Genomic DNA, 20,542 nt, shown 5'->3' on the forward strand with positions numbered 1-20,542 from the left:
ACACCATTTACATTGCCATTGATTCAATGGTGTTTGAGCAAATCAAAGATCTTGAGATAGCTAGTGAGGTGTGGAAGAGATTGGAAGAAATATATGAGGGCACACCGGCAGTCAAGAGTGCAAAATTGTACATTCTCAAGGACAAGTTGACAAGCTTCAAGATGAAGGATGATGAGAGCATTCCGGATATGTTCCCTATAATGCAAGTGATTGTCAACGATCTCACGAGTTTGAGTGAGAAAATGCAAGATGATGATTTCTCTCATCGATTCTTGATGTGTCTACCTCCAAGGTTTGAGACATTGAGATTGATCATCATTAGAGGAGGATTGAAGGACATAATCCCTAACCAAGTATTAGGTGATGTCATGACATAAGAGACATACCATGTGGAAATGGAGAGGGTTGACCAAGATGAGAAGAAGGATGAGGACAAGAAGAAGAAGAGTGGCATTCAAGGCTAGCACATCATCCAAGAGCAAGGGCAAAGCAAAGAAAGAAGAATCAAATGATGATGAAGAAGCTAGTGACTTTGACATGGAATCCATGGCTTTATTTGTGAAGAACTTTGGTAAGTTCATGAAGAAGAATGGCTACAAGTCAACAAAGAGAAGGGACAATTTCAAGAACAAAGATCAAGTGAGAAGATGCTTTAAATGCAAGAGCAAGGATCATATCATGGCGAATTGTCCATACAATAGTGACAATGAAGAGGATGAGAAGAAGGAGAAGAAGGAAAAGAAGGAGAAGGCTAGCTCTTATGTTGTGACTTGGGATAGTGATCCTTCTTTAGATAGTGATGAGTCTAGTGATAATGATAAGACATCCAAGAAGAAGACACTTGCAAGTATCGCCATCAATAACAAGCCTTCTCTCTTCAACACACCATCATGCTTCATGACTAAGTCCTCTAAGGTAAAATATGATGAAAGTGATGGTGATGATTGTGAAAGTGATGATTGTAGGAGTGATGATGATGATGAGTACTCCAAGGAGGTACTCATGGACATGATGGAACAAGCTCATGAATGTCTTGAGCTAAAGAGGAAGGAGTGCAAAGACTTGTGCAAGAAATGCAAATCTCTTGAGCAAGCCTTTGAAGAGCTCAATGCTACTCATGAGAGGCTAATGGAAGCCCATGAGAAGCTTGGCAAAGCTCACTCTAAGCTTGAAAAGGCTCACTCCTCTCTCCTAGAGCAAGACAAGCATAAGTTTGTTGTATCATGTGACGTGGGCTTGACTTGTGATATTATTGATGAATCATTCTACAAGCCTATTGTTGTTGCTCCTACTAACCCTTCTTGTAGCACTACTACTTCCACCTCATCTACTAGTCATGGTTTCACTTGTGATGCCTCACTAATGGTTGAGAATGAGTCTCTCAAGAAGGAGGTCAATGAGCTCACTCGTGCCTTAGGAAATTCCTATGGTGGCGAGGCCCGCTTGCTAAAGTGCTTGGGTAGCCAAAGATTTTTCTCTCACCAAAGAGGGATTAGGCTATACCCCCAAGAAAGGCAAGGCAGCTTTTGCTCCACACAAGACTAGTTTTGTAAGAACAATGGTCAGTTTTGCAATAAATGCAAGCAAGTTGGGCACATAGAGCAATATTGCAAGAACAAGAACAAACCAACCAATGTATACTCAATCAAATTTGATTCTTATTATATGCTTACCAAGGGTGTGAATGGTGTGCATGCTAAGTTTATTGGTACACCAATTGTGGGCTCAAAGAAGAAAACCATTTGGGTGCCAAAGGCCTTAGTCACTAACCTTCAAGGACCCAATGAAGTTTGGGTACCTAAAAAGAATTGATCTTCTTTTGTAGGTTAATTATAAAGCCAAAGGAAGGCATTGGGTGCTTGATAGTGGGTGCACACAACACATGCCCTATGATTCAAGAATGTTTAATTCAATCAACACAAATGATAGCAATGGGTGTGATAGTATCACATTTGGTGACAACGGCAAAGGCATGCTCAAAGGGCTTAGTAAGATTGCAATATCCAATGATTTGAGCATTTCCAATGTGCTATTAGTAGAGAGCTTGAACTTCAACCTGTTGTCGGTAGCACAACTTTGTGATCTTAATTTTAGGTGTGTATTTGGTGTGGATGATGTAGAGATCATAAGTATAGATGGCTCTAACTTGATATTCAAAGGATTTAGATATGAGAATCTATACTTGATTGATTTCAATGCTAGTGAAACTCAATTGTCAACATGTTTGCTCACTAAGTCTAGCATGGGTTGGTTATAGCATAGAAGACTTGTCTATGTTGGAATGATATAATTGAACAAATTGATAAACATAATCTAGTAAGGGGCTTGAAAGATGTCATATTTGAGAAGGATAAGTTGTGTAGTGCATGTCAAGCTAGAAAGTAAGTTGGCAACACACATCCTAAGAAGAGCATCATGAGCACATCTAGAGCATTTGAGTTATTACACATGGATTTATTTAGACCAACAACATATACTAGCATTGGTAGAAACAAATATGAATTTGTGATAGTGGATGATCTCACTAGATATACATGGGTCTTCTTTCTTGTTGATAAAAGTGATGTGTTTGATACTTTCAAGACATTCATCAAGAGAATACACAAAGAGTTTGAAACAACAATCAAGAAAGTAAAAAGTGACAATGGTAGTGAGTTCAAGAATACTAGAATTGATGAGTTTGGAATTAGACATCAATTCTCGACCAAATACACTCCACAATCCAATGCCTTGTTGAGAGGAAGAATATATTTAATTGACATGGCAAGATCAATGCTAAGTGAGTACAATGTTAGTGATTCATTTTGGGCCAAAGCAATCAACATGGCTTGCTACTATAGCAACCGCCTCTATTGTTATCCAATGTTGGAGAAGACACCTTATGAGCTCTTCAATGGTAGAAAGCCCAATATTGCATACTTTAGGGTTTTTGGTTGCAAATGCTACATATTGAAGAAAGGCACTAGATTGAGCAAATTTGAGAAGAAATGTGATGAAGGCTTCTTGCTTGGTTACTCCACTACTAGCAAGGCTTATAGAGTTTGGAATTTGGCTAGCGGTACTCTTGAGGAGGTTCATGATCTTGAATTTGAATGAAACCAATGGTTCTTAAGAGAAAGATAAGAATCTAGATGATGTGAGAGACTCTCAATTGGTTAATGTAATGAAGAAGATGGACATTGGTGATATAAGGCCTAGAGAAGTGATTGATGTTGAAGATGACAAGAATCAAGTGCTCTCTAACTCAAATGTACAAGCTAGTGCTCCTCATGATCAAAGTCAAGCTAGTACAAGTGGTGCTCAAGTGCAAGATCAACAACAAGTGGCTAGTTCATCATCTCAACCAAATAACCAACCAAGTGCCAGCAATCAAGTTCAAGTGCTCCAACCAATCAATGTAGCAAAAGATCACCCATTGGACTCTATAATTGGAGATATTTCTAGAGGTGTACAAACAAGATCAAGATTGGTATCATTTTGTGAGCATTTCTCTTTTGTGTTATTCATTGAGCCAAAGAAGATAGATGAAGCATTGAGAGATATTGATTGGGTAAATGCCATGCATGAAGAACTAAACAACTTCATAAGAAATCAAGTATAGGAGTTAGTTGAGAGGTCAAAGGGACACAATGTGATTGGAACCAAATGGGTCTTTCACAACAGGCAAGATTAAGATGGGATTGTAGTAAGAAACAAAGCAAGATTGGTAGCACAATGTTACACTCAAGTAGAGGGTCTTGACTTTGGTGAAACATATGCCCCGGTTGCAAGATTGGAAACAATTAGGATCTTATTAGCCTATGCTTGTGCCCACAACATCAAGCTATATCAAATGGATGTGAAAAGTGCATTTCTCAATGGCTACATCAATGAAGAAGTTTATGTTGAACAACCACCTAGATTTGAAGATGACAAGAAGCCCAACTATATTTACAAGTTGAAGAAGTCATTGTACGACTTGAAGCAAGCACCTAGAGCATGGTATGAGAGGTTGAGGGATTTCCTACTCTCTAAAGGATTCAAGATGGGTAAGGTTGACACCACTCTCTTCACCAAGAAGATAGGTAAGGACTTGTTTGTGTTACAAATCTATGTGAATGACATCATATTTGGATCAACCAATCAAGACTTTTATGAAGAGTTTGGAAAGATGATGGCAAATGAGTTTGAGATATCCATGATTGGAGGGCTTAGTTACTTCTTTGGTCTTCAAATCAAGCAATTGAAGAATGGTACATTTGTGAGTCAAGGCAAGTACATCAAAGATATGCTCAAGAAGTTTGGAATGGATGATGCAAAGGCTATTAGTACACCTATGGGAACAAATGAAAACTTGGATAGTGATGCTAGTAGCAATATGGTGGATCAAAAGATGTATCGATCTATGATTGGAAGCCTACTCTTGTGACCACATCAAGGCCAGATGTGATGTTTAGTGTATGCATATGTGCAAGATTTCAAGCCTCACCAAGAGAAAGTTATTTGAAGGCAACAAAGAGAATATTGAGGTACTTAAAGTATACACAAAATGTTGGATTGTGGTATTCCAAAGGAGCAAGATTTGAGTTGATTGGATATTCAGACTCCGATTATGCGGGATGCAAGGTTTAGAGGAAGAGCACTTTGGGCACATGTCAATTATTGAGAAGATCACTTGTATCTTAGTCATCAAAGAAGCAAAATAGTATAGCACTTTCAACGGCCAAAGAGGAATACATTTCGGCTGGTAGTTGTTGTGCTCAATTACTTTGGATGAATGCTACTTTGAATGACTTTGGAATCAAATTCAAACAAGTGCCATTTCTATGTGACAATGAGAGTGCTTTGAAGCTCACCAACAATCTGGTTCAACATTCAAGAACAAAGCATATACATTTTCGTCATCATTTCATAAGAGATTATCAACAAAAAGGGGACATTTGTATTGAGAGTGTGGGCACCGATAATCAACTTGCTGATATATTCACCAAGCCACTGGATGGGAAGAGGTTTTGCAAGCTAAGGAATGAATTGAATATTTTGGATTTCTCAAATATGTGTTGATGCACCCCCACTTATATGACATGCCTCTCCTTTGAGCAAAGAAAGGTAATTTTTTTGACATGTCATTCATCCTATGCTAAGGACTTGTTTAGTGCATCTAGTCATTCCTCATGTTTTATAGGCTCGTTCATGAAAATTCAAATGAATTTGATGCTTGTATGGTACTACTATTGCTTCTATGTTTGAAATAATCTAATGGTAGCATATGACATGTTTGTGGGCTTGTGAACCTAGTGTTTAATCTAGAAAATGAGCTATAAGTGTTTAACTCAACATTGTCAAGATAACCCTTTAAATGTAGGTGTGAAAAAGCTTGCCATTGGATCAAACTGAGTTAAATATCTTTTGCAAGTGATCTAGATTGAACTAAATTTGGGAAAATGATCCTCATATAACATGATCTCACCCTTACCTATCTAAAATTTGAGCTCACCTTTTCTGGTAATTAATGCCAAAGCGGGAGAATTAGTCCACAAAGACGATAGCTTTGACAAAGGGGAAGAGTTTGACAAAAGAAGGGCATCAATTAAAATTTGAAGCACACAAGTAGGGGGAGCAAGCTCATGAACTTGTATGTTGCATTTGTATGGACATTACATATGTTTGCTTGCATGACACAAGGTCTTTAAATTTCTTATCCATGCTTGTGTGTTGTATGCTAGTTGTAGGATTGATTGATGAAATAAAGAACTAGCATGCATAGGATGATAGTTAGATAAGCCTTGAAGTTGTTTTCACAAGTAGTACTAGTACCTTGCTTATAATGTTGATCTCATGAGGATATCTAGTTCTTTGTGTTGCTTTTCAAGTGATATCTAACAAACCATGGTGCTAAGGATAGTATATTGGTGCACTCCGATTGGTATCATGCTTCAAAGGTCCATCTCTTATACCTTAGCATCATTTGGTAGACATTACTTTCCCATACTTTCTATCCATGCATATGTGCAAGCTTTCAAATCCAAACTCTTAGTACATATGTAAGGGGAGCTAATGCTACCAATTTGGGCAAGCAGCATGAATCTAAAAAGATATTATTGAATATCTTTGTGAAAAGGTTATCATTAATTACTAAAAAAGGAGAGATTGAAAGCCCTAGTTTGGTTTTGGATAATTGATGAAACCTATGGACTAATCCTTGAGCTCAGTGTGTAGACAAGAGAGGATGGTCCAAAGCCAAGTGGTGGAGCTAGATGATGGTCATGGTGATGGTGGTGACCAAAACTTGAAGATCAAGTGCTCCAACTTGGAAAAGAAGAAAGAGAAAAACAAAAACTAGGTTGATCAAGGCAAAGGTATCAAATAGGTTTTTGTTTTGGCACTCAAGACACCATAGAGGGTGTGAGTGTGTTTAGGATCGATAGCCATACTATAAAGAGGGAAAATATTTGGCTAAGCGGTTATCGAGTGCCACTAGGTGACATAATTCTTGCATATGCATTAGGGACCTAGTGTGCTAACAATTAACCCATGTAAAATGCTTTGAAAAATGCTAACACATGGGCACACAAGTTCTATACTTTGTGGTTAGCAACTTGGAAGCAAGGGTGAAGTGTTTGAGGTGATAGAAAAAGAAAAGAAGGCACTGGTCTATGACTGGACCCTAGCTTGACCAGGACCAGACCCTGGTTGCTAGAGTTTGGTCAATGTTGTGACTAGGGGCCGAGAAGGCTTAGTGAGGACCAGACCCTAGGCACTGGCCAAGATCGGACCCTACCGGCTGAGTCCGGTTAGGCGATGACATCAGCACAGTAGCGAGAGAGGGTAACATGGCTCGATGAGGAGGACCGAACCTAGGTGGTGAGTCCGATCATGCTTGATCGGACTCGGTTTGATGTAGCTAGGTGCTCTCGGTGTAAAAATTGATGCGACTAGACCCTGCTGGAGAAGAACGACCGGACCCTGGTGAAACATTGTTCACTAATGTCCGGTCCTAACCCTAGTGTGCATGGTCAGGTGATGCAGTAAGGATCGGACCTAGGCGGGAGTCCGATCACAAGGACTGGACTGAGTCCGGTCATGTTTTGGTGCTCTGGGGGCTCTTTGTTCTCAACCAGACTTGGGGGTGTCTAGGTCCGGTCAGTTCATAGAGGTGAGTCCGGTCATTTGGTTGATTGTGTGCTGACCATTATAGCTGTTGAGATCCAATGATCGGTATTCAAAGCGAGGATGTGTGGACGGCTAGGAGCGACCAAACCCTAGCGACCGGACTCAACTCAGAGTCTGATCGATGAGTCTGGTCCTGCCTACGTGGAGCCAACGGCTCTTTGAGCCAAGGGGGCTCTATAAATAGGTGTTGGCCGACTTAGGGCTCACCCTCTTGGCACTTTGACATACTTGACATCCTTGTGAGCCTAAGCAAAACCTCCCACTCATCTCCCTCATTGATTCATCATCATAGTGATATTGGGAGTGATTCCTAATGCATTTGCTGGAGTGATTGCATCTAGTGGCCCTTTAGGATCATTGTGGCTATGGATTTCTTGTTACTCTTGGTGGTTGCCGCCGCCTAGATGGCTTGGAGCAGCGGAGGAGCATTGGCACAAGTTGATGATTGTTCGTGGTCATCTCCCGATGATTGTGAGGGGACTTGTACCTTCCCCGACGGAGCATTGAAAGGTAACTCTAGTGGATTGCTCGTGTCATTGAGTTACCTCACTTGTGGTAGGTTCTTGCGGTGCCTAGTGAAGGCTTGGTGTGGTGCCAATTAGCCACCGAACCACCAAGTGTTGGTCGATACAACTGGGACTAGCGTGCCGGCAAGCACGTGAACCTCAGGAGAAAAATCTTGGTGTCCCTTATGATTGGAACTCTTCCAGTGAGTGATTTAGCATTCATATTGTGATTGGTTCATTCCTTGACACGGACGGTATAATCACCCTACTTACTTCCTTACATTCTTTGCAGACTAGTTGTGTAGCAAGCTCTTTAGTGTAGCTAGTTTTGAGAGCTTGCTTGCTAGTTTAGTTCCACCTAGTGAAGCTCTTTAGTGTAGCTTATTTGAGAGCTCTTAGTGTATAGTGACTTAGTCTCTTGTGTGCATCATAGCAACTAGAATTGTTGGAATTGATGGCTTGCAACCCTTGTAGAGCTAGAGCGAAATTGGATTAAGCCATTTAGTGTTCTAACAACTTGCTCTAGTGTATTTGTAGAGAATTTTTATAGACTATTCACCCCTCTAGCCATTTAGAATCTTTCAACTACACTACTTCCTTGGATGATCTTCTCCTTCCACTTGAAGATGATTTACAAAGTGGCGCCAAGCACCTATTTACAACACTAAGGAGGAGGGGGCTACTTGTAGGAGTGAGTGGAAGGTCGGTGGAGACCTGGTGGCATTAGGCGACCCTCTAGGGTCGACCGACCCTAGGATGCACCACCCCACCATTCTACGATGCGGGTTCATGCTCCGTGGCAATTGACAGTTGCACAATATCGGTTTGGCGCCACAAAACTTGTCCATACACCCGTGGTGGGCCCTCCAATCCAAGGTTGAGTCCATACCAACCCTTGGATGCAACCGACTTTGGACCAGTGCATGAGATGGCTTGAAAATGTGTTTCCTTGGCAAGGCATGGATCAGTGACATGGTAGGGAGTGGGACCAGGTCGGGCGACCACTAGTGCAATCAACCAACCCCACTAGGTGGGCCCTGGTGGCCCTACCATGTCCCCCATTGCTCTACTTGTATCATGGTGCTTGGTTTTTGGTATTTTCACATTTTTGCCCCTACACATGCATAAGCACCATCTACAAGTGGACTTTGTTAATTGAAACAATATTGTCACTATGATGTTGATTATACCAGACATGTCATTAATTATTAATGTAGATAAATGTTCGTCTAAATGTGTCTAAACGGTGGTCTACACGCATTTTAAGCTAAATTGTGGGTTCATATACAGTTTAGGCTCTAGCCACTAAATTAAACACTAGACATGTCTAAACGGTCAAACTGGTCAAAAAACGGACGATGGCATCAAACAGTGGCCAAACGGTGTAAACACCAAAAGAAGCATTTAAACAATCGTTAGGCAATAAACTATGAAAGTTTGGGTGTTAAATGAATTTTTTGGGTGGGTGAAATTGGGCTTGCAAGCATGGAGGAGAAATTTTGATGCTATTTAAACGATGTCTATATGACTATGTGTATGACTATATGTATAATTATTTATTGTCTATGGACTTAAATTGCACTTTAAAGTTTGCACAGAGAATATACTTTTATATGTATATTTACTGCTACAGTACATGCAACCGTTTAAACTATCTAATCATCCTTTTAAACGCTAAACAGAGGATGACCGACTGTTTAACGTTTTGCATCTAAGATAATACTAATTCGGACATATCCAGCGTACTAGATTTTAGGTAGAGAAAGAACATTTTATATTCATCTAAAAATGTAATTTTCAAGATAATCGTACACGAGTACCTCAGAGCATCTCCAACGACACTACCTAAATCAGACTACCTATTTATCTGTTTAGATAGCCACCTATTTTTATCCTAACTAAATTTTACTTCCAACTCCGGCGATACTATGTGAATCGTGGCTCTCAAATTCAATTCAGTAGCCAATGACATGTGGAGCCCATATGTCATCCTCTTCCTCGTGCCATGGAGGAACTCAGCCATGGAGACAACGTTGTCGCGAGGGAACGACGCGGCCAGGAGGAGCATTGTTGGAAGCAGCCGGCCGCGTAGGAGACCGTCGCTGGAGAAGAAGGATCCCCTGCCGTCGCTGGACAAGAAGACCCCGGCCGCTGGGAAGAGGCAGCTGGCTAGGGAGGGGAAGGAGCAGCCGGCCGAGGATGAAGTCAGTTGCGGACGGCCGGGGAAGAAGCCAGCGGCGAGCCGTCTGCAAACCCGCCGCCGCTGGGGCCAGCGAGCCGCGCCGGGGGCAGGCCGCCACGCCGGGCAGGCAGACGTCAGCGGGCGCACGGCAGCGGGCGCACCGGCGAGGAAGTCCGCGCTCTGCCGGGAACTCGCGCCGGGGAGCTCGCGCGCCGCGCTGGCGGCCTGCAGGCGTGCGGACGGCAGCGGGCGCGTGCGGGTCGGACAGCACTCGACGAAGGAAACAGAGAGGCCAGTGGGTGAAAAAAATTATGTAGCCAAGTCTGGTGGCCCAACAGATGTAGACAGTGTTTGAAAAAAATTGTTGATCAATAAAAATAGGTAGCTAAATAGGTAGCTTGCTAGAGTGGATTTATTGACATCCACTATCAAATATAGGATAAGTAGTGAATTTAGATAGACCGCTAGACATGCTCCTAGAAGTTTAAGTGACATAATTTCCAGAGAGTTTACCGCCTCATCTTTTTTGTTTTACCTCTTCATCACAGGCATTTACCTACAAAAGTCATTGTGTTTTACCTTTTAATAAGTCTCGATTAGCATCAGTTTTTTTAGGGCGGGGACAGTTGGAAATAAGTCTCGATTAGCATCAGTTTTTTTAGGGAAATCGATTAGCAGCAGTAATTAGGCAATCGTGCTTATGACCTGTTAGTAGTAGGTTCAATGACCTTACGTACTGGGTTAGTTTTTTTTTTTAGATATAGGTCCGGTTCGCGTGTTCTTGATCCACTTCTTTTTTTCATTTAGAATAGTATTTTTCTCTCACAAATTTTTTTAAGATTCATTCAGATTTCTCTAAATTCTACTAAAATTCCTCCGAGCGAACGGGCCTATCGCCATGACTACCGATGAATGCCCGTGTGTGTTCGATGCCGCAGTTTTTATCTTTATAGAAGCACCATTTCATACTCTCGTAGTCGTAGGGTCTACGTCTTCATTTTTCTAACGTTAGTAAATTATCTTCAGTTAGAAGGTTGTACCAAATATGCAGGCGAACTTTTTACACGTCAAAGTTGCATCAACTGTAACAGCTATAATCAATGCCAAAAAAAAGGTTACACTTAATAACAGCAGTTGAACTCATCAACCCTTATTAGCTACAGAAAATATGTGAATAACAAGAACTTACTTTACACGGCAAACAATCCATGGGAAGCTAAGCTCGTGACGAAGTGTTGTCCTGATGCTGGCCCATTGCTATATATATTATGTAGCTGGCTATAAAATAATTTATTTTGTAGCCACTTTGAGTTACGATAATTACTATAATAATTTACGAGGTTATAGTAACTCCTTACTAAGTGGTTTATTATAACGTTATGGTAAATATCTCCATGTGTTATAGTAACCCAACTATCGTAAATATGTATTAACATTATCGTAAATTAGTATATAAAATTATCGTAAATGGAGGTGGCTACAGAATAACTTATTTTGTAGATATATATATATATATACACACACACAAAAAAAAAAACATAACGACATGGAAATATATATTATACAACATAACGACATGGAAACTAACAAGGAGACATTAAATACCACATCATCACTCTTGCAGCAGTTACCTGCCCTGCCCACCTCTTTGTCATGGAAGAGAAAGCACTCCTCTGTGCTCTCGTCTTCATCTTGCTGTCGACGTCGGTGGTGGCGATCCGGCCGGAGAGGTCCCCGGTGGCGGTGGTGAGGAGAGCTACCCTGGAGAATGGTCTTGGACTGACTCCACAGATGGGGTAACTGATCTTTTATTAGCCTTACAAGTTGTGTGGTGTTATTTTTCAGGGTTTTCTTCTTCAAGTACATGGACATGCGTGTGTCCTTTTGGTGACAAGTTCTTTTTTTTTCTATGAACACCTGTTCGCTTGGCTTATCGTACTTTTTCAGCCAACGAACAGTATTTTTCTCTTACAACAAATCAGTGAACGATACTTTCAGTTATGGCTTATCAGCCAAACGAACGGGGTAGAAATATCTGGATTATATTTCCTGGTTCTATCTGTGTTCCTTTTCACTCCTCTGATACTTTCAAAGATCAAAGGTCTGTTTCTTTTAATTTGCAGTGTTGTGTTGTTGAAAAAACATGTAAGATGCACTCACATCCTTATTTGTATAAATCTCTCTTTTGCCCTTGTTTCCTTGATTCGTGTTAGAAAGCATGCGTGCATTGGTTGGAATGTTCTCAAACAGAGTCCTGTCAGCAATCAGCACTAGAAATACAGTACTCAGTTTCAGGCCTTCTTCAGCTCCAAGTGCATGACACCACAATAGACACCAGTTAAGACTTCAAAACACCACTGTGAACATAGAAGTGCTGGAAATTTTTTCTGTTATTTTTGAACCAACAGGCACATAGATGTCGGTGGAGTCTACGGATTGATAGCCATTAGAGTGTGTGTGATCTATTTTGTTTGCTTGGTTATATGCTTCTTGTTAGGCAGAGGCCGGAAGTGCCCTCCAAGACTATGTATCAACTCGATGTATTGTCCTTGAAGTTTTTTAATAAAGTCTTCCATTATTAAAAAAAAACATATCTTAACTAAATATATGGCAAATTCAGGTGGAACAGTTGGAATCACTTCGCCTGCAATATAAACGAAGACATAATTCGGCAAATCGGTAAGGCTACACTCCTCCAGCATTGAATCAGTTGGGATTGTATCACAAAATCCTGCATAAATCATGATATGTATGTGTAGCTGATGCGATCGTGGATACTGGCCTTGCAAAGCTTGGTTATGACTATTTAAACATAGGTAGTCTCTTGAGATTTGTTATCTTGTCTCTTTTCATTTATCTGTTTCTCAGTTGAAAAAAGAAATTTGAGAACTCTACATTTGTGTTGTGACACTGCAGATGATTGTTGGGCAGCCTATGCTAGGGACTCCCAGGTGTGCACTGCATTAACGTAGATTTATATATGTTGAATAAAGAGTACATAAGAGTTCAACTATGTTGCTTAGCAAAGTAAAACTAGATGGATCAGCATGACATTGCTGAAATGGCTAGACTCTGCTCCATTGGTAAGCTAAACAGCTTTGTTACTTTCCAGGGTAATCTTGCCGCAAATCCATCAACATTCCCATCAGGAATAAAGGCCCTGGCAGACTATGTGCACGGGAAAGGGCTCAAGCTCGGAGTCTACAGTGATGCAGGGTACGCATAATAAATATAATTAAGAACCACAAAGCTGAAGGACAGATAAAATTAGCTGGCAGAGATAGGATGAAAAAAAATCCATACACTTCAGTTCAATGGATTTCCGTGCTTTGTGTTTTGGTTTTCCCTCTCAAATCACACATGCTTTCTCCTTTCAGGTCACGAACTTGCAGCAATCAGATGCCTGGTTCGCTCGGATATGAAGAGCAAGATGCAAAAACCTTCGCGTCTTGGGTATATTTTGTGCCATCTAGATTGAAACTTTCTAAACGTGTGCAAATTGAAACCAAAGCCTTTCTTTCTTGCCACAACTGATTTTTTTTCTTTCTCTTTTATTGTAATGATCTAAGGGAGTTGACTACTTGAAGTATGACAACTGCAACGACCAGGGATTGAGTCCGCAACCAAGGTGAGCATCGACTTTCCCTAGATTTTAGCAGTTCCTCCTTGTGATGCTACTTTGAAAGACTGAAAAAATTGCTTACGACAAAATTCAGATATGTCAACATGAGCAAAGCACTTCTGAATTCTGGGAGGGATATTTTCTTCTCCCTTTGTGAATGGTAACTATTCCTCTCTTTTTTAACAGATGTTGAATTTTGTGTTCGAACTTTGAATTCAGTTGTTTGGTTTTGAAAATGTTGTTGTGTAGGGGTGTGAATGACCCAGCAACATGGGCAAGTGGTGTAGGAAACAGTTGGAGAACAACCGGTGACATCCAGGACAACTGGGGAAGGTGAACATTATATACACCCTTTCTTTTAGATCAGTGAACATGAGTACAATATACCTTGACAAGCTAAAACTGTGCTAATAACGATATGTGCAAGACTTTGGTGAAGCTCACAAGGAAGGAACTTGTCTTCATTTACTTGACACATTAAGCTAGCTTTACCATTTGGGAGCATGAACATGCCCTACTCACTACTCATGCTGTTAGCCATATCAATATCTGATGATGCATCTTTTCACTTGTAATGCTTCAGCATGACGGCCATTGCTGATGCTAATGACAAATGGGCATCATATGCACGGCCTGTTGGATGGAATGGTTAGCCACTTAGCCTAGTCCATCATATAAGCTTACAGACTTTGGGCTTGCCTTTTCTTGAATGCAGAGTGAGATGCTATTTATTTATGCTTTCAGACCCGGACATGCTGGAAGTCGGAAACGGGGGGATGTCAACAGAGGAGTACCGCTCCCATTTCAGCATTTGGGCTCTAGCCAAGGTAATGACATTTGTAACCATCAGTACAATAGAACTGCTCGTTTTCATGACCATAGCGCTGAACTGCCGTGATGCAGGCACCTCTTCTGATTGGCTGCGACATCCGCTCGATGAGGAACGATACCAAGGAAATCCTCAGCAACCATAACGTCATCGCGGTTAATCAAGGTAAAGGAAATAACTGTGTTCATTCATTCATTTCTCCAATTATGAAATATGAGATGATATGATAGTGAGCTTGAACGATTGGTGAATTGTTCAGATGTGCTTGGGGTGCAAGGGCGCAAAGTGCTACAAGATGGAGACCAAGAAGTAAGTAAACAAGCTAGGCAGAATGGCATGAGTAGCAGCAAACTAGATGGTTTATAATATATTCATGATCTTGTTTGTCATCAGGTTTGGGCTGGTTCACTAAGTGGAGGGAGAGTTGCAGTTGTTCTATGGAACAGAGGGTCTGATGAAGCATCCATCACTGCCAGCTGGAGCAGCATTGGTCTTAATGAATCCACTGTCGTCGATGCTCATGATCTGTGGACCGTAAGCATGCATTTTCTCTGATCATAGACAAGATCTACCATAGCATATATCTTTTCCCTTGCAAGGAATTCTCAAACTTGTTTTGTGTATGTGATTTTGTTTTGGTTACAGGGTGAGGTTACATCATCGGTGCAAGGACAACTGAAGGAGACAGTAGATACTCATGCTTGCAAGATGTATGTGTTGACTCCAAAGTAGCTAGAACCGATTCTCACCGGTGTGTGTACCTGTCGAAATCATCAAATTCAGGTGTCCCGGAGAGGGAGAAGGACAAGAAATTCATAAAAGACTGTTACTTGTTCGCCTTAACCTGAACAAATAGGATAGAAGTAAACGAAGCGAGCATATTGTGGTGTGGTCATTCAATGTAAATGCATGTGTGATTGTAAAAAGTGAGAAGTAATAACTATACCAAGCTTCCTGATCTCTGGTGTTGCAAAAAATGAGCATTCCCTGACGCCCTGCCAACAGAATCTCACCGTTGTGTCACCCTGGGCGCTTTTTCACCGAACCGAAACCGAACCGAATAGTCGGTAGTTCGGTTTTTCGGTTCGGTTTCGGTTTCTAGTTCTGTGAAGTTCGGTGTTCGGCTTCGGCTTCGGTTTCTATGCCATACCGAACCGAAGTACCGAGAGGCATCTCCCACCCCCAGTCTCTGTCTCCCATCCGACTGCCTCTCCCCGTCTCCCATCCGACTCCCTCTCCCTCTCCCACCCGATTCCCCATGCGAAAACCCTAATAAATCCAAGCGGCGGTGGCGGCGCAACTGGGAGGTGATCTGGCGGAGTGCGGAAGCTGCGGTGGGCGAGCAGTGGCGGCCCTGCACGACATGAGGCAAGGCGAGCTAGGCTCGGTGGCTGCGCAGCGCGGTTGCTCCACGGTGCGACAGCGGTGGCGCGTCACAGATGTGAGCAGGCGGTGGCGGCGGCGGCGGCGCATCTACTCCTCGAGGCGAAGTTGCGCGCGTTGCGGATGCGAGCGACTACGTAGGGGAGGTAGGCTCGGTTTTCTCGGTTTAAACCGAAAAACAAAAGTAAAAAACCGAAACCGAAATGGTCGGTTTCACATTCTCTGATTAACCGATCGGCTTCTCATTCTTGAAAACCGAACTTTTAAGGAACCGAAAAAAACCGAACCGAAGTGTCGGTTTAAACCGAACGCCCAGCCTGACCATTGTGACTAGCTCAAGAAGGCCTTGCATGCATATAAGCCTACAAGAGGGTGAGACCTTGTTCACCATGGTAGGTGCTTCTTGAGTATGGACAGCTGGCTGCAGAAGTTTAGATGGTACTTAAAGAGTCAGACAAGACGCCACACTATGGTAGCTTAGACCGTCTCCAACAGCCTATGCATAAAGGGCATCTTGACCCAAAATACGTGGTGCACATTAAAAAATCCCCCTCCAACAGGCTATGCAATCAGACTACGCATTTTGCGTGGGAGGAGAGAGGGAAGGCAAATAAGCGTCCTCCCGACGCACGACCCAATCTCTGGCGCGGAGGGCACGGCCGTGGGGCGCAGCGGCGAGGAGACGACGGGCGGGCCAGGTGGCGTGCTGAGGTGCACCGGCGACGGCTCCTGCTCGGGCCTCCCCCGGCGGCGCGGGTGCCTGCGCCCCTGCTCCGGCCTCCTCCATGGCCGACGTCCGGCACACCTCCTCCATGGATCCGGCGCAGGTAGCTTCACGAGTGCATCCATGGCCAGCGCGACCGCAGGCTCCGCTGTTCCCTCCGCCGCATGAGGTCCTAGGTCTGACCGCTGCTCCTCTTCTTCCAGCCACTGCTCCCCAATCCCCTTCCAGCCGCTGCTCCCCCATCTCTTGTGGCATGTCGGCGCTTCTCCGCTTGTGCATGCTACGTGCGGCGGAGCATCCTGCTGGAGGCCGGCCTCCCCTCTCCGGTGAGCCCCCATCCGACTCCAGCGAGCCCCCCTCCCCTCTCCCTCCCACGTCTGACGAGATCTGCGCACCACTTCGGGAAGCACTGGAGCGGCAGCAGTGGACGTGCTCGACTCCGATGAAGCAGGCGCCGGTCGTGCTCCACTCTGGCAAACCGCGCGGTCCTGGTGGCGCACGGTCCCTGGCCGACGGGAATCCGACCCCGACCCCTGAGGTGCACGTGCGGCGGCGCGGGCAGGGAGAGGGAAGCAGGAAGAGTGGAGGAGGAGGAGGAAAGGGGAAGAAGGAGAGGGAGGGCGGCGGCGGCGGCTTCGAGGTCCGGCGGTCGCGCGGGGCAAAGGAGGCTTCGGCAGCGGCGGCGCTAGGGACCTCGGCGGGCAGAGCCGAATGCGGCTCCGGCTTCGCGAGTTTTGGGTACGCTATTGAAGAAGATAAGATTTGGGTGCGTGACCTTCTCGTTGTACATGACCTAAAACCTGGAATGGGTGTTGTGTTTGGGTATGAATTGTTGGAGATAGTCTTACATGCACATTCAGAGCCAACCATGTTTTGCCTTAAAAGCTGCTGAAGCTAGCAAAGAAGCTCGCCTTGTATGATTCGTAGGCTAAACTAACTATGCTGCCTTTGAGTCTAATATAAGATGGTACCTGGCTAACCATGGATTCCTCGGTGCGGCCAGTACACCTCTTACTTTTTTTTATCGTGAACACTTTCGTGTATTTCATTAAGAGGAGTGGTACAGAGACCTTACAAGGAGTACTCGCCACAGATCATGGCCGGCGGATTGGAGTGCAAGACGCACGCCTGCCCGCAAGCCTGATTGGGCAAAGTACATATAGGAACAAAAAACGTCGAGGATTACATGGTAACAAATGGCGCGACTAACAACAGCAATCTCCTCTAGACATCAGCAAGCTAAGCAACGCGGCCAGGCCAGAATTTTTTTTGTGGTCAACACGGGGGGCCTCCCCATCTGAATTTAATTCCACAAATGCCGGACTAGCCAGGAGGTGGAAGGGCATAACGACAATCCCAATACAGAGTTCTGAGAGGTACATGATAAGAACTAAGGAGAGAGGGAATACAACACTTAACAGAACAACCACAAACACAAGATGATTCAGCTACCAAGTCTGCCTACTGGCCGAAGCGACTGCAAGCACAACTTTCTAACCTATGCCACCACCAAAGACGTACTCTGAAGAGCTCCACATCACATGCAGCTGTAAGGTATTGAGTGAGATCCGACAGACGGCAGCCAGGAAGCTACAAGGCATTGAGTCAGAGCCAACAGGCGGTAGCCTAAGAGCGCATCTGAGCTCCAACCAACGCCTGCCAACGCCATTTGGGAGAAGGAAGCCTCAAAGGGGGAGGATCACTAGGAGGAGAACGAGGAGATCCAGAGAGGAGATAAAGGTCCCCGCCACCCAGCATATGATGAGACGAAGCACTCAAGTGATGTAGAGAACGACAGAGCAAGACGTTGGTGACGAGCACCAGACAACAAGTAGTGTTTGCAGAGGCCAAGGGGTAATAGGGTAGCCATACCAACAACAAGATGGAGAGGAGAGCAACCGAGGAGAGCACAAGGGCGCGTGGGGGCACGCACGAAAGTGGGTATGCTTGCATCGATGCCTTCAAGAAGGAGAGTGACGTCCACGGACGCCACCATCGATGAATAGAGCACCAAGCCCGTAAGGGCTTGCGTCCTAGAACTTGCTTAGTAGATGCAGCAAGCGCAGATTGGCCATCATGATTGCGGGAGCTGGAATCTGCCCCTCCATAGTGGCGCCCTGAAGAGGGACACGACGTCGTTGACACCACCACCACCAGCTCTAGATAACTAGAGCTAGGTTTTCACCAGGAGGAGAGGAACAACACATCGATACCTCCAAGGAGGTAAACGGCGTCGGAGGGCGTCGCCGTCGGTCGCACAGACAGGGGCGTGCATGGCTTTTGCCTAGGCTCCCTAAACCCATGAATTATAGCCTGTCGTCTCAAGCAGAGGAGGTGCTTGACGAGACCCTCAGCGAGGAGCGCATCCACCACCTCCTTACGGCTGCAGTACCCGGTGCGGAGCGCGGATCCGAGCACGACCGCGCACAGCGCGTGGAGCTCGCCCAGCACATGGAGCTCATCCATCAGCGGTCTCTGCATGGCGTCCACTAGGCCGTTGAGCGCGAGCAGTGGCGTCGCCAGAGCTCGATGAGGACACGGATGCCACTCGCGCTGACGGCGGGGCCCATGAGAACGGGCCCGTTGAACACATCCTTGTTGAAGCGCACCAGCGCCAGTCCCACGGCCGCACAGGAGTCACCCATGTGGGAGTCCCTGAGCCCGACCTCCATCGCTGGGAACATGCCATGGCAGAGCAGCGCACCTTGGAGCTATGGATTGAACCGCCCGCATGCCCGCAGACAGTGCCGACCACGCGCGGGGCCGCCCTCCGCGTGCCGCTCCAGCGTTACTGTGCGCGCAGGGACAGGGAGACAGAGTTAGCCACCCCGGCGCTGCACAGGTGGGCAACCAAGGGCCTCCGTCCGCCCAGTCGCTGCCACGCCGCACGCTGTCGATGAAATATGGTCGGCAGTCTACCTAGGGGTATGCCCAAGGTAGTAGATTATCGGCAGACAGATGCGCAAGCTGCAAACAAGATGGTGACGCAAGACAAACACGAGGTTTTATCCAGGTTCGACCGCCGTGAAGGCGTAATACCTACGTCCTGCGTCTGATTGTATTGTTGTATGTCAATGAGATATGTTTTTTAGAGGGGTCCCCTGCCCGCCTTATATAGTCCGGGGGGCAGGGTTATAGATCTAAAAACTAATCCTAACCAGTTACAATTGCCATAGGTGGCCGGATAAGGATTTCTATTCTAATCGACTAGGATCTTGCTTGATCTCCAAATCTGCCTTGATTCCTTGCACGGGACTCCGAACAGATTGGCCGGACCACGCGTCGTCTTCTAGTGGGCCAGACCCCCTTTTTCGGGCCAACCCAAGCCTAGCCATAAGGGTATAGGGGTTAATACCCCCATAGCTAGTCCCTGAGCACCATGTACTATGCTGCGACACGCCATTCGATCTACTTCGGCTAATGCGATCCGTCTTCATGTCATCTCCAACTGGTTGAAACATTGACCAAGCGAATGTGCTAGTATTCTGGTCAGAACAGAGAGCAGTAGACCACGATTATAGCCGAAGATTTCGGTTGTTCGAAGAATGCATGGTGCTCTAAAGAAAAAAGAAAAAGATTTCTTTCCTGATCAAGTGTGCCCACTTGTATTTCTGAAAAGAAATGTAAGTGACCCTTGTACAATAGTAGTTATGGCCAATAGTCAGAGCGTAGGGGTCGATAAAATAAGCACATTCACCGCAAGGTGAAGTGTGCTCACTTAGTCCCCGAGCCTGGTAGTAGGTGATGTAGGCATAGTGGTGCCAGGGTCTAAAAAGAATTCCCATTGACAGTTGAGAATCCAATCGTCGTACAAGCAATACAAGATGCATCGGCAGGTGCATCAGTACCGATGTAGTCCCCGAGCTTGTTGGAAGGCGAAGGTATCAGCATTGTGGCAAGGTCCAAATAAATGCCTCTCAATTGTATGTGAGTACAAATCACATGTAGCCTCGGGGAGCGTTCTCCGAGTAATGTTCGGAGAGTGGTCGAGGCAGTCCCCGAGCATGAGAGTGGTCGAAACAGTCCCCAAGAACAATGGTGGTCTGGACAGTCCCCGAGCACGATAGTGGTCTGGACAGTCCCCGAGCTCGATTATGGTCTGGACAGTCCCCCAGCTCGATTGTGGTCTGGACAGTCCCCGAGC

The 20,542-nt window shown here is 44.9% G+C and overlaps 2 protein-coding genes across 2 annotated transcripts; both read left to right on the forward strand.

Moving 5' to 3' along the window:
- The first annotated feature begins 414 nt into the window (after positions 1–414).
- LOC136548544 (uncharacterized) lies at positions 415–10,195 on the forward strand. Its single transcript, XM_066540030.1, has 2 exons — positions 415–1,150; positions 9,618–10,195. The coding sequence occupies exons 1-2, from the start codon at positions 415–417 to the stop codon at positions 10,193–10,195; spliced, it is 1,314 nt and encodes a 437-aa protein (XP_066396127.1).
- Positions 10,196–11,493: 1,298 nt separating this feature from the next.
- LOC136551541 (alpha-galactosidase-like) lies at positions 11,494–15,023 on the forward strand. The gene is made up of 15 exons (XM_066543078.1): positions 11,494–11,636; positions 12,461–12,519; positions 12,600–12,656; positions 12,757–12,791; positions 12,953–13,056; positions 13,218–13,293; positions 13,410–13,468; positions 13,557–13,622; positions 13,712–13,795; positions 14,046–14,110; positions 14,207–14,289; positions 14,366–14,456; positions 14,551–14,600; positions 14,685–14,825; positions 14,937–15,023. Exons 1-15 carry the CDS (start codon positions 11,494–11,496, stop codon positions 15,021–15,023), a joined length of 1,200 nt encoding a protein of 399 aa, XP_066399175.1.
- The last annotated feature ends 5,519 nt before the right edge of the window (positions 15,024–20,542 follow it).

Source organism: Miscanthus floridulus, chromosome 4 (genome assembly GCF_019320115.1).
Source record: "Miscanthus floridulus cultivar M001 chromosome 4, ASM1932011v1, whole genome shotgun sequence".
Lineage (NCBI taxonomy): Eukaryota > Viridiplantae > Streptophyta > Magnoliopsida > Poales > Poaceae > Miscanthus > Miscanthus floridulus.